Source organism: Camelus dromedarius, chromosome 24 (genome assembly GCF_036321535.1).
Source record: "Camelus dromedarius isolate mCamDro1 chromosome 24, mCamDro1.pat, whole genome shotgun sequence".
Classification (NCBI taxonomy): Eukaryota; Metazoa; Chordata; class Mammalia; order Artiodactyla; family Camelidae; genus Camelus; species Camelus dromedarius.
Window position 1 is genome coordinate 15,045,773 of NC_087459.1, and position 26,007 is coordinate 15,071,779.

Sequence of the window (26,007 nt, forward strand, 5' to 3'; positions counted from 1 at the left end):
TTCAAAGCTATTGCCCATTTTAGAGTTGGGTTTTGTCTTTTATTGTTGAATCATTGGAGTTCTTTATATATTTTGGATGTAAGGACTTGTGTGTCCCCCAGAGACAGTTCTCTGCAGGCAGCCTGACTGGGTCATCCCTCCTTCTCAAAACACTCCAGGGCTTCCCATCACACTTAGGAAGAAAATCCAAGTCTTCACCTCAGCCTACAAGGTAAACGTGATGCAGTCTTTTATACCAGTTCAACCTCATCTGCTGCTCTCCCCTCGCTCACTCTGCTCCGGCCTTCAATACACCAAGCCAGCCCCTGCCACAGGGCCTTTGCACTTCCTATATTCATTCACTGTTTGGAATGTTTGTCCCCTGGACATCCTCCAGGTTCACTCCCTCAACCCTTCTAGCTCTCTAATAAATGTCATTCCTCACCCATCTAGAACAGCTTTCTCACTCTCACCACCCAAATATTCAGTGACTATAAATGAAAGGTTTACCTATGTACAATATTTTTATTGTATATTTATAATGTACTGTATATTTACAATTTCCCTTAATTTGAGGGACCTTCACATCCAGAAGCTACTTTCTCCTGAGAAGACTTTAGGTTTACTTATTTTATTTATTTTTTAGAGGAGGTGCTGGGGATTGAACCCAGGACCTTGTGCGTGCTAAGCATGCACTCTACCACTTGAGCTATACCCTCCCCCTTCTCCTGAGATTTTGTATCTCTACAGATGGACTGAAAGGGAGGGAGGTAGAAAGTACTATGTCTCCACTTGACATGATCAAACCAGGACTCACGAGGTTACATGACTCCAGTCACAACAGAACCAGTGAAAGGGCTGGAATAAGAGCTGTGGACCCTCCTAATGCTGTGTGAGGTTCTGGCATGTGCCCGCCCCTCTGCCTGCTCCCCCTCCTTTGTCCTTCCTGCCCCAAACCACTTGATCCCAAGAGAACATGAACGTTCTTCATCCTGAATATTTTTCTGGCTCAAAAACAGACTGAAGAAATATCTGTGCATCCATGTTCAGCAGACTTATTCACAATAACCAAAAGGTGGGAACAAACAATCAATGGATGAATGAATAAACAAACAAAATGTGGTCCACTCACACAATGGAATATTACTCAGCCTACAAAAAGAAGGGAATCCTGCCACACGCTACAGGGTGGATGACCATTGAAGACATGATGCTAAGTGAAGTAAACTGGTCACAAAGAGATCAATACTGTATGATTCCACTTATAGGAGGTACCCAGAGTAGTCAAATTCAGAGAAACAGAAAGCAGAATGGTGGTTGCCAGGGGCTGGGGGCAGTGGGGCGTGGGGAGCTATTGTTTAATGGGGACAGTTTCATTCTTGGAAGATGAAGAGTTCTGCAGATGGGTGGTGGTGATGGTTACACAACAGCATGAATGGACTTAATACCACTGAACCATACACTTAAAAACAGATATGATGGTTAATGTTATGCGTTTTGTAACAATTATTAACAATTGTTTTTAAAGAGTTGAGCCTACGTGGACTTCACCTCTAAATGGCCAAAGCATCAATTCACTTCAGTCCACTCGGATGAGAGAACTTCTCTCGGTGGCCAGTATGACTTCCTACCACAATAATCACCCAACGCGCTTCGTATTCCTCTCTGCATTTCTATTACCTTTCAGCCCAACCTTATCAATGAGACCAAAAACTCTGCAGTAGCTCCAATAGTTGCTAATTTCCTGAATGCCAAGTTCAAAGGCACAAAACAGCTGGGACATTCTGCCATGAGCTGGCGGCTGCCTATATGCTGTTCCCATAAGCCCGCCCTTCCCACGGGTCCTCGACGGCAGGGACCACAGAACTAACAAGACCCTCGGGGTCACTCAGACCCGCCCAGCATGAAGTCCAGCTGAAAACGAGAAACTGCCCAGCTTTGGCCTCCACCAAACTGCATCTTCCTCTCCCGTCCAACTGACCGACTGAGTGCTTTGGTGAAGGCAGACGCCGGCCATCGATGGAAATCAGCGATGACATCCATTCTAACGGCCTTGGTGCACTGGGTGATGGGGTTTGGGTTTCTGTCTCCAATGCAGGTCTGTTTTGCTTGATGTGGATTTTTGTTCAAAACCAGTATCTCCTTTTCCACATTTAGAATGAAACACAAAACAGCTCCCTGGAGATCTGCCCCACACGCCTTCTGCTCTCTGGCCGTCCCCTGACCCCAACCGCTGTCTCTCCCTGCAAAACCCTCCTCCCCACAAAGGGACCAGCCCATCCTCCTCTTCACCCATGGCAGGCACTATGGCACTGTGTTGGGGGGCTGTCTTGTGCATTGCAGGATGTGAGGCAGCACCCCTGGTCTCTACCCACCAGATGCCAGCAGCATTCTCCCATCCACCAAACCCCAAATGTCTCCCAGCACTGCCAAATGTCCTGGGGCCAAAACTGTCCCCATTCAGAAGCACTGTTCTATAGTATAGGAGCTTCAGGGAGGCCCACGGCTGCCTGACGGAAAATAAGATTTCCCTGTCTGGTCCCCGCCAATGATTGGCGATCTGGGCTGGCTGCAGGAGGAAATGCTGCAGTGAGATCCAGGACCCAGAGTCCCCTCCCCACCACAGATCACCAGGCTGAGGCTCGGCCGTGCTCAAGACCATGCCTCGCTCAGCTGTCACCCTCCACCTAGACCGCTTCGTGCCCTCCCTTGCAGGGTTCTCGCCTGCATCCCGTTTTGGGGTGAACTGTGTCTCTCAAAAGATATGTTGATGATCTAACTGCCAGTATCTCAAAATGTGACTTTATTTGGAAACAGGGTCGTGGCAGATGTGATTACTGAACATGAGGTCACCCTGAAGTAGGGTGGGCCCCTAATCCAACATGACTTATGTCCTTCCAAGAAAAGACACAAACACACACAAAGGCTATGTGAGGAGAGAGGCAGAGGGCAGAGTGAGGCAGCGACAAGCCAAGGAACGCTGAGGCTTGCCAACAACCACCACCAGCCACCAGGAGCTGGAAAGAGACCAGGAAGGACCCCCTCCAGGTTTCAGAGGAAGCACAGCTCTGCCAGCACCTTCCAAACCTCCAGATCGTGAGGCAATAAATTTCCGTAGTTTTAAGCCACCCGATTTGCGGTGCTTTGTCACAGCAGACCCAGGAAACTGACCCACACCAAAATCCCTATTTCAAGCGCTGCTTCCAGGGCCCCCAACTGCAGACAGCTGACCTCCCACTCAGTGTAAATTCCAGAGCAAGCTTGAGACGGGAGATGTGAGTCCACGCTTCCCTCAGTTTCCATAAGCCTTTCTTTACACGAGAAGGAAGAAGAAAGAGAAGAAAGGGAGGAATGAGGAAGGAAGGAAGGAGAGAAGAAAGAATGCACTTTAAGGATCCTTCTGTCCGTCCATCTTCCACCCACTCAATAAATATTACTGAGTGCACGGTGGCACTTTTCCAGGAGTAGGAGACAAAGAAGTGAACAAAACGGACAAAAATCACCACCCTCACTGGGTGTACATACTAGCAGGGGAGACAGACCATCAAATGTACAGTCTACAGGATGATGACAAGCACCATGGAGAAAAATAAAGCAGGAGGGGGGGGCATGGATCTCCGGGGAGGGGGCTGCCAGTGGGGTCAGCTACAGATGCTCCCACGGGCCCATCTGGGCCAGGTCTCAGCTTGGGCAGAGAGCAGCACACCTGGCCTCCTTCTCTCTTCTGCCCCACTCTTCTGGGAGGTTTGGAAGCCTACCTGGCCAGGGTGCAAGGACGGGTTCCACACTCCAGCAGAATGAAAGTCCATGCCACCCCAGTGCTTTCAGAACCACCACTGACTCTGACCTCCATCCCTGTCTCCTCCTCAGCGCTCATTCCTGCTTCCTGGAATCACCTTCTAAATTAATGAGCTGCACCCAGGCCCCTGCGTTGGCCTCAGCTTTCAGGAGAAGCAAACCAGGACAGATGTGCCTGGAAGACTGTCCACTTCAGACCAGGTGACATTTCAGCCAAGACCTAATGGAGCCAAGGTGTGGGGATGTCCAACCTCTCCACCTCCAGGGCCTTCACAGATGTGGAGAGTGGAGCTGGCAATATGGATTTTATTTTGTCAGGTGGATCTCTCTCATTCAATGCAATTTTCTTGATGGTTGAAAATCCAGTCATATCAAATATCGAGAGGCATACACGGAAAGCATCAAATCTATCCTGATCGTGTGACGGGAAGGAGGATCTGGGATTACAGCAGACACTGTCAACATTGTGCCCACCTTCTCCTGGCCGTGGCCACTTCAGGGTGCATGGGCCTGCATCCACCTGCCAGTCCCTGCACTTTTTCTGCATTTGTGAATGTCAAAGGTCTCTTTACCTGCCAGTGTAACAGGCCAGAAATGCCAGGGAATGAATCTCTCCACCCCCCAACAGCCCTCATTCAGTCAGTGGCTGAAAGGAGGTGGTGTATAAACACCCCAGCTCCCTCACCCCTCAGGTGGAAAGGCTCTTACGCATGTGTCGGACACTGGCTCCCAGTTTCCCCAGCAGATTTCAGTTCCAGTCAGCCAGGGCAGCCAGCCTAATAACTACATCCTTTATGTGACTTTCCCACCCTCTCCTAGTGTTTTCTCCGGTGTCACCTCCCTAAAAAATGACTTCCCCTTAAAGTCTTCGCGGGGTCTTCTTTTTCTTAGGGAATCCAAACTAAAAGAGCAATAGCTTTGAAGATGTACACACACACACACACACACACACACACACACACACACACACGGAGTGAAGCAGCCCTTCCAGTCCTCATGTTTAACACCTGCACCTTGAATCTGATGTTGGATCATTAAATCCCTGCCCAGCACAGCTCAGCTTTGAGAAACACCTTGGTGTATTTGATACAAAATAATCCTATCTGCATTACAGAGGATCACCGTGCCCTGTGTGGATGGTCTAGACCAGTCTCCAGCTGGTGGGGCCTTTCCCTTCCCTCGGACAGCCCCCACACCTTTCCACCCACCGTGGGTACACGGCTTTCCTGCAGCCAACAGAATGCCCAAGGCAAGGATCCTAAAAGCCCACTGGAGAGACGGTCTGGTCCATGGGTGGCTCCCCAGGCAGCCAACTGCACGTCCCTCGGCTGAAGAGGGAAGGATGCTAATCTTACAACTCGTGTGAAAAACATCCATCTATCACCCTGTTCTTCAGCTCTCATTTTATTTTTCCCAAGTCAATTTGTGAAAGTCAAAATGACTGATAGCTTTACACCCTGAACAATCATTCTCCTTAGTAAATAACCCAGCATCGATGACAATAAAGCTCCCAGGGCAGCGATGGTTACATGAATCTATACATGCAATAAATTTCACGGAATTACACACACACCCATACCCACCGACACACACACAGGGCGGCGCGTGTAAAAACCAACGAAAATTGCCTAAGGTCTGTAGTTTAGTTACCAACGTCAGGTTCCTGGCACTGCTAATGATTACATAAGATTTATAAAATTATGTAAGATTTATCATTGGAGAAGATGGATGAAGAACACACAGGACTCTCTGTTCTTGCAACCTCCTATGAGTCAAAAACAATTTCAAAGTAAAGGTTTTAAAATGCAAAGAAAAGAGTTAAATGAGATAAAAGTAATTATTATGTTTTTTAAAAAAGCTCCCAGAAAGAGACACAGCCAACCCACCCCTTACCTGAGTACTGGGGATCAGCGCCTTCCACCAGTGTCCACCCTTCACCAGGTCGACCTCGCACAGAGGCACGGACACCTTCCCAATGACACAGTGGCGTGAGAACTTATCAAAGTCCAGCACGGTCAGGAGCAGGGTCCTCCTCTGCGCCTCCAGGAAGGGGATCTCGAAGGTGTAGCGCTCCTCAAACACCGGCTTCTGGGTCTTACGTTTGACCCCTGTCTGCTTGGAGTTCTTCTGGTCTGGCAGGAGGCAGATCTTGACGTAGGGGTTCGAGTGCGCCATGTCCTGTCGCGTGCCGTCGTGGGAGATGGGGGGCGGCAGGTCCCTGGCCTCGATCACGCGGACCGTCAGGTGGTTGTGCAGCAGGTCGTACTGGGTGCTGAAGTGCAGCATGCCCAGCTGGTACTTGGACAGGATCTCCGCGTCAGTCAGTAAATCCACGTCGTCGCTGTTGGAGTCGAGGGAGTACAGGTGGGGCTCGAACTTTCTGAAATAGTCATCTGGGGTATAGGTCCGTCTGAGCACCGAGGGCTGGATGGGCTCCTTCTTGGCGCTGAGAACGCCAAACTCGATGGGTTTAATATCGATGAGTGGGGAGCTGGGTCGTCTGGACTCCAGACCTAAACAGCCATCAAAAATAACAATTAACACCGCCACGTACAGGACGGGACCTGGGCCACCCGGTGAGATCAGGGACATTTCCCAGATTCTCACACGGTTCGCTGCGCTTCATAATGCTCTGTGCCATGTGCTCTCCACTCCTTGAAATCCTCTTGTTTATTCTAGAAGAGGCAGCATGGCGGCACAGCCATCTCCATCACCGTCATCACGGCAGGCATTGTTCCAAACACACTGCATCTAGTCACCTGATCTTCACAAGGTATTAGCTGGTGGCTTTTACCTCCACGTTACAAACGGGAAACAGAAACTTTAAGTAACTCACCAAAGGTCACACAACTCGTAAGAGGAAGAGCCAAGAGTCTAGCCCTGCCTGTCTGGCCCCAAAGTCTGGCTCTAAACACTACCCTGAAGTGCCCCCACTTTCACAGGGCGGATTCTGGGGCCAGAGGGCCTGGATCAAATTCCAACCCGGCTACATCCTAGCGAGCCATGTGACTCCAGGCACATTTTACACTCAGCTTCCCATCTGGAATAAGACTGTGGTGAAGATTCACTGAACAACGCGTGGAGAGGACTCAGCACCCAGCAAGCAGTCACTGAACGGTAACTATTGCACTTCTTCAAGGATCAGTCACAACTTGTCACTTACAAGGTGCCTCTCCCCTCCCCGCCAGCCAGCAGCGTTCACTGCTCCCAACTTCATCATTCCAATCTTTGCTCATCCCTCTCTATGAGCAATGAGCTCATGGCATTCTTTTTTCTTTTTAAAACCACTTTTTTTAAACCCAACTGAGGCATGATTGACATACCGAAACCTGTACGTATTCAATAAACAACAGTTTGATGAGTTTGGAGATCAGTATGCACCCGCGAAACCATCACCACAATCCGTGCCATGAACATACCCATCACCTTCAGAAGTTCCCATCCGCTTTCTTTATTTCACTAGCATGTGTGTGGTGAGAACATAAGCTCTCCTCTCTTCGCAAATTTTGAAGTCCTCAGTAAAGTCCTGTTGATTTTATGCGCTATGCCGGACAGGTCTCTAGAATGCACCCACCTAGCGTAGCTGAAACCGACACCTCCCTGGCTCCAGCGCCCCCCGGCACCACATTCTACTCTCTGCACTTACAGGTTTAACCACGAGACTCCTCATGTTAGGAAGATTATGTGGTATTTGTTCTCAGCATCCTTGTTAATTGCCCAAATGTCTGTCTTATCAGCTAAATTCAACAGCCTCTGCCTGGTGCTTGGTCGCATTCTGATAACTGTGCTACGTCGAGTCATCTCTCTGCAGAGCAAGGTGCAAGACTCAGGAGTCACCTAGACCAGTGCTGCTCGAGAGAAAATAAACTCAAGCCAGAGATACAAGACACACAGGTGACTGAAAATCTTCTAAACCTCTCACAATCGTTTAAAAGTACAAAGAAACAGGTTAAGTTAACACAGGATTTTATTTAATCCTATCTATCCCAAATCTTATCATTTCAACGTGTAGTCAATACAAAAACATTTTAGTGAAACACTCTAAATTCTCTTTTTTTCATACTGGCTTCAAAATCCAGTGGGTATGTGACACATGCAATGCATCTCAACTCGGCCACGTGTGGTGGTGGCCACCACACTGGGCAGTGCCGGGCAGACCGGCACTCCCATTCTACAGATAGAAAGACTGAGGCCAGAGAAGCCCAACATTCCCTCCATTTCACTATTTCAAGCCCTTGAGCTTTTCTCTACTTCTTCTTCCCCATCAACTCCCAGGAAAGATCAGACATCGATCATTTCCACCTGAATTTAGGTTTTATCCCTCTTTTATGTGAATTTCAGACAGCAGCTGAATGAGACAGGGGAGATATTCTGGGGGAGTGAAAAAAGGTCAGGAACCTTTGGGCTTTATCGTCCTTTTTCCTCCCCACCCAAACTGTACCATCAGGTCAAACATGCAGGCCATACTGCAGAGTGGACAAACCGAGTGGCTTGAGAGTCAAATTCAACCCATACATAGATTTTGTTTGTTTAAAAGTAAGGAAGTCTCATTTTAAAAGCCCAGACTGCCAGTTTCTCTTTAGAAAGAGCAGGAGATACAACCCCACGTGACCGGAGCTGAGTAGCCACTGTCCCCTTTCAATGAGACAGCAACCCCTCGACCGGCCCCAGTCCCCACCCTGCCCTAGTGCAAGGCCGAGAGTCAGCTGCCATTTGTCGCTGGGTTAGGGGGATATTTCCTTCTCTCCAACCCTCTGCACTCGGTCACTGACACAACCCACCTGGCCCCTGAAGTCATTTGCATTTGCAGGCCCTGCTGTGCAGAATGGTAACTAACACTTGCCTTTCAGGGTCTGAAATGATATATGCTGACAATGTTGTCAACTGAGCCAATTCAATAAAACCTATGATCAGTACAAACACAAATCAATCAAAATGATCGCTTCTGACCGAGCTCGGCAGAAATCTGGTGCAACGCCCTCCTCCGTCACACTGCCATTATCTCTCCGTCATCTTGTCTCCAGGGCTGTCACCCCACTACGCCCCCTCCCCTGCCCTTCACATCTTTCCCTGGGGACGCTGCTGAGTGTCTGGGAACGCCAGCTCTCTTCCTCTGTCCCAGGGCCCTAGCTGGTGGGAATGCACTTTGCAAACCCTGAACGGTGGCTGAGCAGACCCAGATGTCCCGGCAGAGAGGCTTACTTGAAATCCTCCGGGTCAGGCTGTAAGTGGACTTAGATGTGTCTGAGGACGAGCATCTCCGATCTGGGGAGTTGGTCCGTGGGGTCAGCGGGACTTCACTGGCTGTGTGAACGGAGTCCCCGTCCTTGTCACTGCTCCGGCTGGCCAACCTATAAGAAAGAAGAGGTCTCAGTGATTGTCAAAGAATTCCCCAGGGGCAGGCATCTCCGTCCCGCAGGGGATAGACCTGTGACCAAACAGCTCTCAGACCCAGCTTAGGCTACTCGGAATAATACAAATTTGAAATAAACTCTCAATAGCCCTAAACTCTCAATAATGCTCTTTGCACAAAATGTGAAATGATACGAATATTCCCCAATTTAGAACAATGTGTCAAAAGAATTTGCATAATTTCAAAGCTGAGGCTGGTAGGGGAGGGAGGTGTAAACTTATTCAGGATATTGCCACAGGGGGGCGCCACTATGGCTAAATCAAGACAAGACTTGTTCTCTTCAGTCTGGAAGGAACCATGTGGCCGTTTACATGCAGCAGAATTTTCTGCAAGTGGCTTTTGGTGAGAAGTGTCCGCCTATTTCAACAGTCACTGTGTCTGTAATTTAACATGTTTAAAAAATATCCTGTGACAATGTCATTCAAGGGTTCTTTTGAGTGGCAGAGCTAAGGCTACAAGAAGGCCCTGAGAATCAAGGATTTAAGAACAATAGTTCGATGTGAAGAACAGAAGCAGCAGCCAGGACTCAGTGTGCTCCCCACAGGGATGAGAAATGCAGAAAAAAAATGAAGAGCAGTTCCGGGGCGGGGGGATACAAGGCAGTAATTAAGAGTTGGTTCAAAGCAAGTCCCTCCCTCCTTTCTGTGCCTCCATCTCCCCATCTGTAAAATGGGACTAGTAACAGTCCCTGACTTACACGGTTGCTGTGAACACGTACAAAATGCTTAGAACAGTGCTTGGTACGCTGTAGGCAGGTGTGCAACACATTTTAGCTGATGTTATTACAGCAGAGGTGGCTTTAAAATCCCCCAGTACTCACAACAGCTAGTAAGGAGGCGGTGGGGTGGGGGGAGGGCTGGCAAAGTGGCCATGAGATTGCTTCTGCTGATAACAAACCCCTAAGCCGTCACGGCCATAGACCAATACCTTCCAAGGCTGCAGCCCACAACTTGACATTTAAAACCTGCGGAGAAACTAGGAGTCTGGAAAAATGCAACCTGCACATTCTGTGAGGCCTTCAGGTGCATGATGCTGTGCATAAAATGAGACTGATCTGATGTTCTTCCAAAGCCAGGGTCACAGCCAGGACAAGGCCGGGCATGTTACAAAGGGAGATGCCCAGGCCCTGCTTGCCTCCGGCTCCTGGTCTGGAGGAGGAGGATGGAGCAGATGAAACGCTGAGGGGTGGACAGTGAGGAGTACAGAAAAGGGATCCTAGTACATCAATCATTCTCTCTCTTCCTTAAGTGGAAGCAGCAGCATCTTCCAAGGCAGGCAGGACCAAGGCATTGGCCGCTGGGGTACCTCCACCTGCACAGCCCGTTTCCCGGCTGTCACATCGCACCGCCGCAGCTGCCTCCACCTGAGAAGCCCCATCAGTCTTCAGGGATCAGCTTAACTGCCATCACCTCCTGAAGCCCTGGTTGAGTCCTCTCAGACACGGCACCAATGTGTGCTGAGCCACCTTGCCCCTTCTGCAACCACCAAGCCTCCATGCCCTCTGTTCCTTCTGCCTGGAAAGCTCTTCCTGTCCCCATCACCTGCCTCATTCTGCCTGGTCATTCAGGTCTCAGCTTCAACAGCACCTCCTCAGAGAGGCCCCACTCTGTCCCGTCCCCGCCTCCCGTCCCCGTCAGCCCCATCCTTGCGCCCTCTTCCCACGTCAGCACACACCTCTCCTTCAGCGGTGGCTCACATGCTTATCCCCTGTGTCTGACACTAAGCCATCGCTCCCTGCGGGCGGGGCAGCATCTGCCTTATTCACCACTGCCCACCCTGCCCCAGTGCACCACCTGGCACATCTGGGGTATTCCAGTGTGTTTTTTCAGTGAATGAATGAATAAATGAATACGCCTTTCTTGTGGTTCTTATCTTGTGTCACAGTGATCTGAGTGCGTCTTGTCACCCCTCCTGTAACAGCGTACAGTTCTTAGTGGTGGGATCTGTACTTATTATGATCAAAGGTACCAGGTACCAGTAGGTGCTGAGCACCTACTGAGTGTCAGGCGCTGTGCTCAATGCTCGTATAAACTCTCATTTCATCCTTGAGGCCATCCAGGAGTTAGGTGTTATTAACCACCCCCACCTCCTTTACAGACAGGGAAATGGAAGCCCCAGTTGGGTGGAGGGAGGGACGGCGAATTCACTGGCACCACTGTTAAATGGGAGGACCCCAGCGGAGTCCAGCACTACCAGACTCCAGATCACATGCCCAGACTCCAGATCACGTGACTGAGCTGGGCAGCCCCTGGGAGGCCTGTAAGAGCCTTGCACATAGTAGGTCCTCAACACATGCTGTTAGACAAAAAAATAACCACTCTTCAATAAGGGTCTTTCTGGCACTGCCCAAAAGGAGCCAGCGGATTGTATGGTTTTCCTGACCCTCACAGTCCAGCCCAGCCAAGGAAAGCTGGGGGACCCAAAGGACAGAAGCATAGGTGATAATTAATGGCTTGTCCCCCAAAATCACACAGACAGAGGGCCAGCTCATCTGCCACGTGCCACCCCACAGAGAGGCACGTTCTGTGGTTGCTGGCTCAAATGTCACAGTAGGTCTGGTACGGCAAAGCCGGTACGCTTGACATTTCTACTCCCTGCCTGTTTGACAACATGCAACTGCCCACTTGGTAAATAAATCTGGGGAAAGCACAAGCTGTAAATTCTCTTTTTGAAGGATTTAACCTGCCTCCCCTTTACAGATTCCTCTTAACACTGCATCATGCTGACTGCCAGAAATGCACTGAGTGCTGCCCAGGATTCAAGGAAGACCTGGGAAGCATGAAGTTCATGTACAGTAGTTCAGACTGTACACTGCACAACTCTAGGTGGTCCCACTCATAATGACCACCAGGTGAAGGGTGCCTCCTGAAGCTGTGCGGTGTGTTTGCTCTGCTGGGAAGGTCCCAGCCTACTTCTCTGCTTGTGGCAAAATCCAAACAAGTGTCTTTCCGGTGGTTCCCAACCCAGAAAGAATCCCTTGCTTGCACAAAGGGTCAGCAGCCTAGACAAAGCACAACCATCCTTCAAGTCAGAAGCCAGGCATCTGTAACACTCAACACCTGGAACAAACAGATACCAGGCTGCGATTTTCAGTGTCTACCATGGGTCTCTCCTGGTTTGGAAGAAAATTCAAATTCCTTAATCTGCCATCGGAGAGCCTCCACGACGTAAGCTCGCAGGCTCATTTTCTGTGAAGCCCTCAACTCTTCCTAGATATAGTGTCCATTTGTGGTGTGTCTGCTACCCAGGTCAGCAAACTACAGGGCGAAATCCATTGCCTGATTTTGTGGAAGTGTTACTAGAACACAGCCACACCCATTCATCACTGAGTGGTCTATGGCTGTCTTCCCACAACAATGACAGAAGTGAGCAATTGCAACAGAGACTAAACTTGTGAGGCTAAAATATTTCCTATCTAGGCCTTTACAGGAGAAGTTTGCCAACCTCTGTTCGACTAGCTTATGTTTCAAGTGGAATAATCCTTCCCCTGGTTCCAGGATAGTCAAGCAACGCAGGCAAGACCTAGCACCTTTTCCCCCAAGCAAAAGTGATTGGATCAAGTGACTGGCACATGACCCAAGCCAGGGCAATGAGAGCCTTTCCTGATAGTTTTGCTGCTGTTAAAAATGAGATAAAGAAAAAAGCAAGCTTAAGAATGAGGCTAATACGGAAGAATCAGAAAGAAAAAGAGAGAGAGGGCACATGCATGCACGCCAATGACATCATTTGAGCCCCTGGATCCAGCTATGCCTGAAGCCATTCTCCCAGGATTTTTCCATAACAAAACTCTATGCAGGACTGCCATACGTGTGCAGGGTTTCAATGCACAACTGAAATTATGTACCCGCTTCATCTCCTCTACTAGATATTAAATCCTCTGAGCATGGTAACAGGACTCTATCTAGCCTTGTGCACCCCACAGTGCCTGGCACCCAGGGTGTGCTCAAGAAATAACTACCAAAGAAACTGAGATTAATCTTTCAACTAGATGATTGGTACTTTCAGGACTCAGTGTCTGCCTGGAGGTTGGTCAGCTGGTCAACAACTACTTTTTGGAATGAACAAAACAGATAATAGCCCTGCCATCACAGAGCTGGAATTATTCTGAGCATGGTTTTAAAGACACTAGATGGGCTGAGCCAGCCTCCGTCACTGGAAAATGGGAATGATCCCTTGATTAACGAGTTGGTTTCACCAAACATTTCAACTCTACGCCCACCTGCAGGGTTCAGGCTACGACCTATGGATAACGGAAAGTTCCTTAAACTGACTTTCCATCAGTTTAATGGATCTCTATCAATACCTAATAATGACAGAGATGAATACTTACTACTGTGCTAAGTAAGCATGTCACGTGCATATCTCATTACTCTTAACAGCAATCCTATCAAGGAAGTTCTATTACCTTTCCCACTTTATGGATGGGGAAACCCAGACCAAAATAGGGTAAAAAGAATCACTCCTGTTTATGATTGCCAACAAGGCATCAGCATTCTTAGGTGCTTTTCCATACACTAATTCACACAATCACCACAACAACCCCATGAGATCAATTCTTTTTATCAGCCCCATTTTGCAGAGGGAAATCACGGCACAAAAAGATCAAGCAACTTCCCGAGGTCACAGAACTAGAAAAAAGGAGGAGAAATAGACTTGAACTCACAGAGCCTGACACAGAGCCATTTTGCTATGGAAATATTTGACATGTGCTTTTAAGAAAAGAGGATGGAGGCATGACCACCACCCCCCCCCCAACTTGGAGAGAAAGATGAGGCACCAGAGGCTTTTGGGATCTTGGCCCAGGAGTTTAGCTGAGACAGCACTGAAACCCCACTGAGGATCCGGCTGTGGGCCATCACACTGTCTTTCCACCTCTCTGGGCCTCCTCCTCTGTATCATGAGAAGCTGTAGTTGACGGTTCACAGCCCTTGGCCCTCCACATTCGACCCAGACTCTCTGGCCACGTCCCTCTCCCAGCCACAGAGAGGTGGACCAGACACATGGCTGAGAAGCTTCAAAACCACGTTCCCAAAATATCCGAGCGACTGGCAGATGGAGATGCTGTATGCAGGCGCGGGAGGAGAACGAATTGGAAATAAAACGAAAGATGCCAGTGAGAACATAAACAGCGTTGGAGGACATGACGGAGCCTGGAGGGGCTTTTCTGCCTCCCTGTTTCTGAAGTTCTTGTTTGAACCAGCAAAGAGGCACTTGTTTGTTCATTCCATCCACCCATCCATGCCACAAACACTTACTGAGCATCCACCACGTGCCAGGCACCGGGCCAGGTGCTAGGACAATTTCTGACACTGACTTGGCGGGAAACCTTTAGGATTTGGACATCCCTTGAAGAATATAGATGCTCACAGATCTCCTTCTTCGCGTGGAACCACACTCAACATGATTAAAAGTGCTCATGTGCTTAGCATTATACACAGTTCATATCTCAGAAGGCCCAGTGTGAAACCCACTGAACTGAAGCCCCGCTGCCAGCTGGTCTCCCCAGCCTGCCGAGCAAAGAGAGGCCCAGAGCACCCCAGCAGCAGCTGAGCCGTCAGTGGAAACTCAGCCCTTTCCTCTTTCATACCCCAAATCCTCCTTCCCGGGGCCCAGACGCCCTCTCAGAAACCACGAGAAATGAAAGGTCTTGAGACTGCTTTCCAGGAAGTTCGGAGCAGTCCTACTTACAGCCAGGGAGGAGTCTGGGCAGGGAAAGGTCCCAGAATTTCGACTTCATCCTCGCTCGACTGGCAACAGCTGGACTCATAGCACTTCTGACAGCAGTGCCGGCAAGTCCATCTGCAGAGCAGCAGATCGGAGATTCTAGAAAGAAAACCCTGAGGCCATTGGGGGAGGCGGGCAGCGGAGAGGGGCAGAGGGGAGGTGGGAGGGGTGGAGGGGAGGAAGAGGAAAAACACCCAAAATTACAGGCAGCCGACCGCTGGTGAGAAAGAACGACATTCAGGAGGTCTGTCTCTGCTGCTGATCACTTAGAACAAAATGTTTTCCGTTTCTATTTACCAACTGCAGGCACAAAGATGGCAAACACCAACTCGCCGGAGCCACTAACGGCGAGCAAAACATTTGCAGGTATTTTCTTTTGTAGTTTATGTGAACGTCTTTCTTGACAGGTGGGTTGTTTATTCAACACCACGAGGGCCATGCAATATGTTCTCGAAACACAATGAATATTACTCTGTCTTCTTGAAAGCAAAGCAAAAATATATTTTTAAAATAATCTCATGACATGAAAGTAAATGGACATAATCAAATGGAAAAAGGAGGAGGCGGAGAAGGAAACCTATCTCATCGACCAGTGCCCTTTCCCCGGGATCTCCCTTCCAGAGAAAGGCATCAGAACTGCGCCGTTAGCAACATCCGGGTGCTGTTTAACAGTCCATACCCCCGCACCCCCCACGTAAGGCTCCAAAATGCAGAGCAAGCATTTCTTGATTAGAAGCCAGACCAAACAAAACCACAGAATTAACTCACCTCATTTAAAGGTTCCAACTGCCCTTTTAGAGATCCATGATGAAGCCATGGGGTGTTGGGGGCGAGGGGGTGACACAGAGAGAGAATGAGAGAGAGAGAGAGAGAGAGAGAGAGACCAGTTTAGCAATATTCCAGCAACTTGAAAAAGAAAAAGAAGGAAAACAAAAAGCAAAAAAAAAAAAAAAAAAAAAAAAAAGCCCTGCTTCTTTCCACTTACCATCCTGGGAAGGGCGCTGACTTCCTAACAAGGTGTTGCTACCTTCAGGGCTGCTGGTAGCCTCCTGGCTAACCAACACCGAATAAATGGGAAACTTTAGCATTTCGATTTGATTTGCACCGTATGCTGTTATGAATCAGAGCGGGCGGATAGATAGTCATGCTATCCAACGCAGCCACACTTCGGGAGAGGAGCAAACCCTCCTATACAGAAATAGCCATGAAGCCAACCCAAGAGGACACGGTTAGCTAACACGCAGGCAGGCGCAGTGTGGATGTGACTTGGCTCCCCCGCCCTCCCAGAGTCCCTACCTTCCAATTCTGCTCCAATGGTGTTGGTGGGGAGCCTCATATGATCACCCACAAATAGAGGGAGCAAAAAGAAAGCCATAATCTGGTCCTGGGGGCCGGGTGCTCCTTCCTTTAATCAGCTCCGCCCCCACACCATCTTCTCACAGGTTCCCAAGGCATAGGCTCCCTTCTCCTCTTCCAGGGAGGAGTCTAAATGGCTTTACAAAAGGGTCACCTTTTGGAACCAGGTAGGTTAAGGGGAGTCTCCCATCAAACGCAGAACTTTGACCCAAGAGGGATAAAGTTAATTGTTCAATTCTCTTGCAAGGAGGAGAAAATCTTAACTTGCTACTATTGTACGTAACATCTTTCTAACAGCTGCAAATCCCACCCACCCTCGCTTCCCTTCCTTTTTAAACAGAGAGCAGACCCCAGCTCAGAGCTTTGGAGACAGCGTATCCGGCTAGAATCCAAGAATGTGGCATTCTTCTCATCGTGTTTATTTTTCCATTTGCCTCTGGTTTATATCAAGTGATCCTGGATTTCTATTATGGTAGTGACATAAAGTTTCCTTTTCATATTATTTTTTGAAGTTTAAAAAAACGCAAATCCGTGTATTAAAAAAAGTAAGTAAATAACAGCACAGGTGGAACGTAGCTCATGAAAAACTCAAAATCTTTGAAGTGATTTATTGCAGTTTGGGAAACAAAGTCTTGGGCACTAATCACATACTCTTCTGAAAACAAAACTCAAATCACTCACAGAGCAAGACCTAGAGGTGCTGGGGGGCAGGGAGTTGGGGGCCCACGCAAACTGAGTGGAGAAGTGCTAGTTCTGGCCTCACCACTGGCCAATCACATCACTCGGGCGAGTCAGGGGGCCACTCTGAGCCTCAGTCACGTCTTTTCTTTAGTGGAAGGGCTAAGCTAGGGCACTGACTATGAAAACACTTGTGTGCTACCCAGCTGCAAAGTATCTGTACCCTTTCTGCAGCTTATGAGTACCAGGCAGGGTGTCCAGTCCAACTGGAGGCTGCTAGGCATCAGAGACTATCCTGGTCAATACAGCGGTGAACAAAGCAGCAAAAAGCTGTGCCCTCGTGGGGCTTATGTGAGAAAGTGCTTTAAAATGCTTGCGGTAAAGTGCAAGGATAAAGTGATGCTTTTTCACAACAATCCATGCTCATAGGGGCACGTTTCCTGAGTACGTAGAGACCAGAAGAGAACCATTTCTAAAACTATGATGAGCAGAGACAAGGCCACCTCACGGCCCCTGCTGAGGAACGACTGTGCAGCTTTCCCAAGGCCCAGGTGCAAGACGAACATCAGGAAGAAACCAAGGAAGATGAAGAAAGAGGAAAGGGAAGATGCTCTGAGGCTCCCAAGCATGCTGAGTCTCTTTCCACATTGGGTTCATGTGTTTGATCTAATGGAGAACTGATTCAAGCCACAAAAAAAAATAAAAAAGAGGAAGGAAAATCCAGATGTTCCAGATCAGGGGGTGTAAGCTATGGCTCACAGACCAAATCCGGCCCGCAGACTGTTTTCCTGTGGCCCTCCAGCCAAGAATGGTTTGTACATCTTTAAATGGCTGGAGAAAAAATTCTAAAGGCGATGAATACTGTTTGACTCATGCAAAGTGTATGAAATTCAATTTCACTGTCCACAAATAAAGTTTTATTTAAACATAGCCACATCCATTCGTTTATTATTGTCTATGGCTGTTTAGTGCCATAGTCCAGAGGTGATCAGTTGTGATACAGGCCATGCAGCCCTTGAGGGAAAAAAAAACTTACTATCTGGCCCTTTGCAGAAAAGTTTAACACTTTATTCTAGAAGAAAAGTCAACATCACCGGGCCATCCTCATACTAGAGGCTTAACAAATTCCCGCCAATTCCCACCATCACCCCTATTAGGCCTCACCGTCACCCCCTAAGCATGTGTGTGGCTGTGGACAAGTTACTTCATTTCTCTGTGCTGAAGGTAGCCATGAGAACTGTAGAAGCCTGTTCTAATGTTCATATCTCACTGGGTTGTGTGTTCCGAGGGGCAGGGATGGTGCTGCCTTCCCAGCTCTGTCACCAGAGCCCATACATATCAGGTGGTCACCCAAGTGTTTGTTGAGTGACTGTTGAACAGCCCCCTCAACAACAGCCACATAGTAGGTGAACAGCAAATGTGACCTTCACCAGGCTTGAAAAGATGACCTCAGGACTCCGTGAAAAGGAAGTCAATGGAGAGAACCTAAGCCAGGAGAGGGATGGGGAGGCTACACCAGGTGGCAGAGCGGAGTTCCTGGCCGGTGGAAAAGTCTGATGACAAGATGAGGGGATGTGTGAGCCAAAGAGGAAGGAGGGGACCGGCAGCCCCCCAGCTGCAGCCAAGGGGAGAAGTGAGCCCAGATGCACCCTGAATGTGGGAGCCTGTAGATTCCTCTGCCAGGCTCAGAGGGGCCAGCCTCAGAAGCAAGCAGCTCAACGGGTCTGACTGCGTGACCTTGGCGCTGACCTGCCGCCACTTCCTCCCTTGTACTGGGGAGAAAGGTCTTTTAGTCAAGCAGCCACCCTCTTCCCAAATAACGGGTTTGGAAATTATTTCAGCCTAATAATTCTTGAGGAGGTGTCCCCAGGATGGGGGTCCACAACTCCCAGACCCCAATGCAACGGCCTAAAGTTATCGGCTGCCCCCCTACCAAACACCACCAACACGCCTCTGATATGTCCCCCGTCCCCCAGCCCTCAGCACCCAGTGCCCGGGAGGGACGACGTCCTTGTCCCTCCTGGCCGGAACAGCTGCCTCAGGCTCGCTCTGCCGGCCAATTAGCCCGAGCCGTCACCACGGCAACGGCAGCTGGCGGGCCGGGCTGCCGGCGCGCCCCGGGCCGCCCTCCCCGCGGCTCCTCCCCTGGGGTGGGGTGCAAGAGAGAAGGGGGGAAGGGGGAAGGAAAGTCCGCCCCATCCCCCATTCCCTCCCCAGGAGGCCAGGGCGCGCGTGCAGAGTCCACTTAGGGCCCTTCTTCCCGGGGTGTGGGGGTCCTCAGCCTCCTCTTCAGGGGCGCACCCCTGCCGCTGCACAGGTTGCCTGCGCTCGGGTACCCTTTTTCTCGAGGCAAGTTTGTGGCAGCCTAGCCATGTGCCCTCCCTTCCACGCGCTCACAGGCGGAGGGGGCGCGGCACCCCCCACCCACACCGCGGACCTGGCCCCCAGACTCAGCCCTACCTGGATGTACGCCATTTTCGCCCGCGCGCACTCACTCCGGCCCGGGCATGGCGCCGCCACGGCCACTTTGCCCTCGCCAACCGGAGAGGGGGGAGAAAGCAAAGGGGGAAAGGAAGAAAAAGGCAGCCGGGTGGCCCCAGACGTGACTGGCGTGGCTGATGAGCGGCGCCCGCCCCTCCGCCGGCCGCCCCGTCCTTGCCTTCTCCTGCGTTCCGGCTCCCCGAGTCGGGTCCGCCTCCCAGGGTGGGAGAGGTTGGGCGCCCAGGGCCCCAGCTCGGCCTCCCTCGCCGTCCCGCGCTCCCCCTGAGGCGCTCCCCAGGCTGGATTCAGGCCGGGGCGCCAAGGGAGGGAGCCCGGGGCAGCCGCGGGGACTGCAGCGACCCCGGCGCGGGCGGGGCCGGAGACGCCGGGGCCGGTGCGCGCTAGAGGCGGGGGAGGGGACCGGGATGGGGAAGGGGGTGGGAGGGGGCGGTGCGCGGGTCAGCCCATCCGGCCAGCACCGGGGCTGGCATCTACCGACAGCAGGGACCCCGGGGCGGCCGTGAAGCCGAAACGGCACGGTCCAGCCCGCCATCGAGTCTAGAGCTGTGAGGGTCCTCCTCATCCTGCCCTCTCCCAGACCAGGTTGGCAAAACTTTATTCCCGCCCCACCCGACGCGCCTAGAACTGCTGAGGTGAGGAACGCGGGGCCAGAAAAATGGGAGACTCAGGTTAAGGTGGGCCTAGGGGGCCCCCGAAGGAGGTGCAGCGGCCGGGGCGGCAGGGGCTCCCGGACAGATCTGAGCGTCCCTTTACCCTAAATCTGCCCGACTTGAGCCCCGGGCGCAACAGGTCTGGCGCGGGGCGGCCCAGCAGCGCCGCCCAGCGTCGCGCCCAGCGTCCTGCGCGTCTCTGCCCGCTCCAAGCTCCGCGCCAGCGAGCGTGCGCCCCCGGGGCGTGTCCACCCGCCAGCCCGCCTGCCCGCGTGGCTGGGGCGCCCTGGGCCTGGAGGCCTCCCCCGCACCGGTCCTCCCACCCCAAGGCCACAGAGCTGGGGCTGACTCTCCACTGAGGGATTTGAGGTGGAACATTGCCCTCCACCGGTTCTCTTTTTAAAATGCCCAGCCATCTCCAGTTGTCAGTCACCAGTTTATCAACCTTTTAACATCCCAGCGCCTCTGTCTTTTCATCAGTAAAAATGGTATAAAATCTCTGCCCTGCCTGTCCTCCAGGGCTGTTTTGTGGGAGTAAATGAGGAAATGAAGGTACAAGTAATAAACAAAAGATGTAATATACATATGTGTGTAAATATTTTGTATAAATGTCTAGCACGCATACACATTTCTGAGTGTGATGTAATATTCCATTTGTAGTACGTGGCATGTAATGTAAGTCGAGCACTTAAAATTTTGCAAGATTTGTGCTCAAGCATTATTTCATTTTGTCTACCTCCACCTTGCTCACTGTTTCCTGTACCTTTAGCACAGTGACTGACCAGTGTAGGCACTCAATAAATGTTTTTGTTGTTACTATTGACTCCTCTTAACTTTATGCTGCAACTATTCCCAATTTACAGATGAGGGAACTGAGGTGCACAGAGGTAAAGCCACTCAACCAAGGCGTGACAGCTGGCAGCTGGTGGCACTGGCACTTGAACCCACGTGGTCTGAACTCCATACCACTTCATGGTATGTATCCACAATGTTCCTTCAGCACTGATGGGGAGGGGTGCTTGGTGGGGAGTGGGCTTCTCAGAGGAGGGGTGCCGACTGGGAGGGGTGCTCCTTAGGAGGACTTATGGAAGTGGAGGACTCTGCCAGGTGTTCCCAGGAGAAATAGCTAAGCTTTTTGAGACTGTGTGCCAGTCTTTAAACCTTTTCAAACCTTTTGCAACAAATTCAGTCTTAATTCTCTGATAAGCAGGAGGTGGGCACTATTACTGTCGCACTCTTTAGATGAGAAAAAAGGAGGCACAAGGCAGTGATGTTGCCCAGGGGCCATATACGGTGACGAGGAGCTGGGATCCAAACCTAGACCCCCTAAGCCGAAATCCTTCCCTAGCCACTGCCACAAACTGCTACACAGTGCCAGATCCCGGGGGAAGAGGGATGAAATCCTTAGGGTTAGTTTGGTACCTTAATCCCTGAAGACTGAAAACTGTCTCAGAATACCAAGCACCCCTCCTCTGGAGCCCCTTTTATGACTGAGGGCTGAGCATGTCATTTGCATTCTTGGATCGTCATCTTCACCAGAGCCCTACAAAGTGGGGAGGCGCATCGTCCCATTTTACAGGTGAGGAAACTGAAGCTCTGGAAGGGGAGGTGAGTCGCCTGAGGGAAACAGGTGAGAAGTGACAGGGACAGGAGAAGAATGCAGATCTGTTTAGCTCTAGAGGTGCACCATCCTGCCTCCAATGAAGGAATAAACAGGAAGTCGGTCCTAAGTCATTCAGCAGGGGACTGCCAGATGTCACTTTCAGGGTCCCCAGCTCTGCTAGCCTCTCCTTCACGGGGACCTGCCATCCAGCTTTGAAGTGTCACCTGGACTCAGACCAAGGCTGTGCCTGTTCGAACAAGGCAGCTGGCACCTTCCAGCTCTCAGTGGGGAAGGCCCCAGTCCAGGGCACTGATGCATGTGTGAATTGCATGTGACCTGTGGTGGGATAAAAGGAGGCCCGGGGGTTGTTGGGGTGCAGAGGAGGGGCCCCAATCTAGTGTGGTGAGGGTCAGAGAAAGCTTCCGGAGCAGCTTCTGTGACCTTAAGCTGAGTCACAGAGAACCAAAGATGGAGAGAAGATTGTCCTAGAGCCCACTGGTGCTTATTTGGGATGGGGGAGTCCATGAACTTAGAAAGGAATAAAGTTACATCTTCACTGTCACTTACCTGGGGCTTTGTCACCCATAGAAATCATGTATATTCATATCACATTACAGCTGTTGCAAATAACTTAAAATGTCATTTACACTCTTTACTGCTTGAAAATTACAACAGTTATTAGGCTCCCGCTACTAGATTTTTCTATTTGATGCTTTAACAAAAAAGCACATACATTACTATACTTAAGGTTAAATTGGCTTTCATATTTTGTTAAGTGTATATCAATATATTATAATTTCATTATAATCCTATGTATCTTCCTCTGGTATTTAAAAGACATTATTCTGAGATAAGGGCTTCAGGTTTCCACAGACTGGCAGGGGGTCTGTGTCACAGAAAGGATTAAGAACCTAGAGGTGAGAGTGGGAACTCCAAGTAGGTCTCTAGCTGAAGAGCAGGGAGGGTGGTGCCAGGTGAGGTTCAACAGGTGGGAAGGGCCAGATGTCCGGCAGCCTTGTGAGTTACCCCGTGGAAGAGCAGGAAGGGTCAGGGTGAGAGATTTCAGTGGGTGTGTATGTGTGTCTGTCTGTCTCTGTCTGTGGATGTGGAGTAGACAAACCTGGAGGCAGGGAAGACACTGCAGCAATCCAGGTAAGAAGCGATGTGAGTCTAAACTAAGGTCATGGCAGTGAATCCGTGGCCAAAACCGAATAAGCAGTGTTGAGGTTGGCAAAGGCAGGGGAGGCCGGAGGAGGGCAGGTTTGCTGGTGGAGGAGGTGAGGCTTCGTGTTTGGATATGTTGAATCTCAGATATGTATTGTCTAGGGCTCCTGAAAGAACCCTGTTCAATCCAGCTTGAGCAACAAAGAGCTTATGGCTTCATTAACTTGGAACTCCAAAGGCGTGGATGTAGGGATGCAATGAATTCATAAGGACTTACCTGCTTTCCATGTTTCACCTCTTCACACTCTCTCTCTTCACAATGGATTTTCCCCCCTGGAGTATGTTTGCTTCACGTGGCAGAAAAATGGCCACTAGTGCCTTAAGCTTATGTTTGAACGGTTTATGCTCCAAGAGGAAGAGAGACTTTGTGTGAAATCTTAGGGAAAAACTTTAACCGGTCCTGCTTGGGTCAAGTGCCTACGTCTAGAGCAGGCCCTGTGTCCAGAGGATCCAGCGCTCTGCTTGAGTCAGCCTGGACCAGGTGATCAGACGTGTGTGGGTATCAGGAGTCCCGAGAGTGGGCGGAGTGGTTCCCTAAGAGATTTCAGGAGACAAAAACGCCCACGATGATACGGCAGTGGAACATCCAGGCAGAGATGCCCAGTAGGCAGGTTAGATGGTTCCAGGTTCAGCCCCTCCTAACACAAAAAGACACTCAGAGTAGAAGATCAGGAGACGAGGCTTCCGTCACCTCCTGGTGGCACTCCTGGGCTCATCTCAGTCTACAGTGTGCAAAAGAAACATGGCCTCTCACCTACTCCCCTGAGAGACCCAGCCCTGGATGGCAGACACAGGCATGTCATAATGGTTTTCTCTTCGGGATCCTTAAGAAGGTGGGTACAGGTGGAATGCAAACCACAGACCTCAGGATACCCATTATAACTAAAAAGCCCCAGAACAGCAAAAGCAGTGGCTGGCATCCATGTGGGCAACACACATTCTGGTTAGGTGACTTTCTAATTTTGCCACACAGGCTGACGGCCCTTGTCTCCTAAGTCAGTTTCAATTATACAGCTTCTAGAACATTCCATTCAGCTCCTGTTTTAGCTGTGCCCATAATCCTGGGCAGTGTTTCTGAACACCGGGGAAGTTAGAAGTCTCCAGGCTAGTTAAATAGCTGGTATGGAAATAGAACGGGTGGCCCCAGGGCTGACGTTACAAAATAGCTCTTTGAATAACCCTGCGTAGGAGTCAGATCCCCTTCATCTCCATCCTTACCAGGGGCAGTGTGATTTGATGGCTTCCAGTCCAGCCTCACCTACATAAGAGCTGTGTGGCCTCAGGCAAAGCCATTTCATCCCCGGGAGCCTCAGTTTTCCTCCCCTGCAGAATGGGTATAATGCTTCCCTCCCAGGGAAGGTGTGAGATGTGGCAAATGAGAAAAATGCGTGTGAGATACTAGTGCATGGTTCAAGACTAGTGGCTTCTTTTCCCCATAGCATACATTTAATCTGTGGCCACAGAGCCTCTTCTCGTATTTTACAGTTGGGAGGGAAGAGTGTGTCAGAGGGGAGGAAGGGATAACATGGGGGTTAAAATCCTGACCTCTGGGGTCAGCCAGGCCTGGGTCTGAGTCATGCCGCCTGCCACTTAGCGGCTGTGTGACTTCAGACCTGTCTCTCCTTGCACCACAGCTCCGTCCTCCATGAATGGGATGCTAATAGCCACTGTTTCATGGCGGGGAGGATTCAATGTGCCAATCTCCATTCATCCCTTAGCGCAGGTCCTCAAGAAATGCTAGCTATGACTGCTTTTTATTTTCAAAATATATACACACCACAGAGACAAGACGCTATTATTAGTAGTAGCTGTACCAGATGCTTTGTTTACCCTGAACCATTTTCTTTTTCTGTTCATGGTAAGAAAGAGAAGGGAGAGCACCGTATCGCACACTAGGACAGTCATTCTCCAACCTGACTGCGTAGAAGAGTGGGGTGGGGGCTGTCTTGTTAATGTCCCCATTCTCGGACTCCTCACCAGAGAGTCTGGTGCAGTAGGTTTAGGAGTGGAGTCTGGGGAGTCTGCATTTCCTAGCAAGCTTCCTAGGAGATGCTGGTGCAGGTGGTCTGAAGTTTGACCTTGACCTAGGCACGCTGGAGCATCATCTTTCTGATGATCAGCACCAGCCAGGCTGCCCCATGAGTGCTGTTTCGCTGGTGAGAAAGGGTCAAGTGGGAGACTCATGGAGGTGGGGTCGACCTGCTGGTGCCCTTAATCCCTGAAGATGTTTGACTTACTAGTGATGCTTGACCTCCAGTTGATCCCTGCATCCCACCAGACATCTCCTTATCTTGCACGCTGTCTGCTGGCATCATTTCTAAGGATCTTGCTTAGATGAAGGAGTCTGAAGGTCTAGCCTTAGAAACCCCCCGAAGCCCCCACCCCACCTTACCTCCAGCCCCCACACTGGCTCAAGAATTTCTGCCACACATGCTCCTGACCGAGGCTGGTAGCTCTAGTCAGCCAAACCCTCTCCACCCCATGATTCAGAAGAGGGTAGCTAATTATTTAGCCTCCAAGAAGGAGAATCTGAGAGCAATTTAATAATGGGCTGTAAACATATGAGGAGTTATTAGCAGGGAGCTGGTGGCCACCTGTTCCCTCTCTCAGCCGTGGCTAGGAGAAACAGAGATGGGATTTAACTGCAGAAATTAAATAAGACACTAGGGTGGGCGTGAGCATATAGCACTGATGTGGTTTCAAGGGGCAGCAATATGAAGTCAGCCTTCCTAGGACTTATGACAAGGAAAGAGCTTTGGATCTGATGTGTCATCTCCCCCCAGAGGTCAGAGAAAGGCTGAAGCCACGAGCCACTTCAAGACAGGGGTTTGTCTTACCCAGCCCTGGCTCTGGGCACACCATAGGCTAGCGGTTCCACCATCAAGGGCCTTGAACCAGCACCGTCAGCGTCAGCTGGGATCTTGCTCGAAATGCAGAATCTCAGGCCCCACCCCACACTTACTGAATCAGAAACTCTGGGGGTTGGGGGGTTCACAAGCTGGGTTTCAACAAACTTACAACATGGATCACCTCAGAAACATTTTACTAAGTGAAAGAAGCCAGACAGAAAGGACCATGTG

General features: G+C 50.4%; 1 protein-coding gene and 1 long non-coding RNA gene across 5 annotated transcripts in view; one reads left to right on the forward strand and one right to left on the reverse strand.

Annotated features, from left to right (window-relative positions):
- SYT17 (synaptotagmin 17) overlaps nucleotides 1-19,799 on the reverse strand; it is a 94,966-nt gene extending 75,167 nt beyond the window's left edge. The window contains exons 1-5 of one of the 4 annotated variants that reach the window (XM_064478479.1): nucleotides 19,409-19,799; nucleotides 15,683-15,700; nucleotides 14,879-15,013; nucleotides 8,980-9,128; nucleotides 5,671-6,290 (exon numbers count right to left, since the gene is read on the reverse strand). In XM_064478479.1, coding sequence (XP_064334549.1) covers nucleotides 5,671-6,290; nucleotides 8,980-9,128; nucleotides 14,879-15,013; nucleotides 15,683-15,687 — 909 coding nt within the window. In that variant the 5' untranslated portion in view covers nucleotides 15,688-15,700; nucleotides 19,409-19,799. Of the gene's footprint in view, nucleotides 1-5,670; nucleotides 6,291-8,979; nucleotides 9,129-14,878; nucleotides 15,028-15,682; nucleotides 15,706-19,408 lie in introns of all 4 variants that reach the window. The other 3 variants (XM_064478478.1, XM_064478480.1, XM_031433145.2) reach the window with 3 other exon arrangements.
- A 101-nt stretch (nucleotides 19,800-19,900) lies between these two features.
- LOC116147209 (uncharacterized) overlaps nucleotides 19,901-26,007 on the forward strand; it is a 29,092-nt gene continuing 22,985 nt past the window's right edge. Inside the window, exons 1-2 of the long non-coding RNA XR_010377671.1 lie at nucleotides 19,901-20,082; nucleotides 20,964-21,075. This is a non-coding gene — a long non-coding RNA (uncharacterized LOC116147209). The remainder of the gene's footprint in view (nucleotides 20,083-20,963; nucleotides 21,076-26,007) is intronic.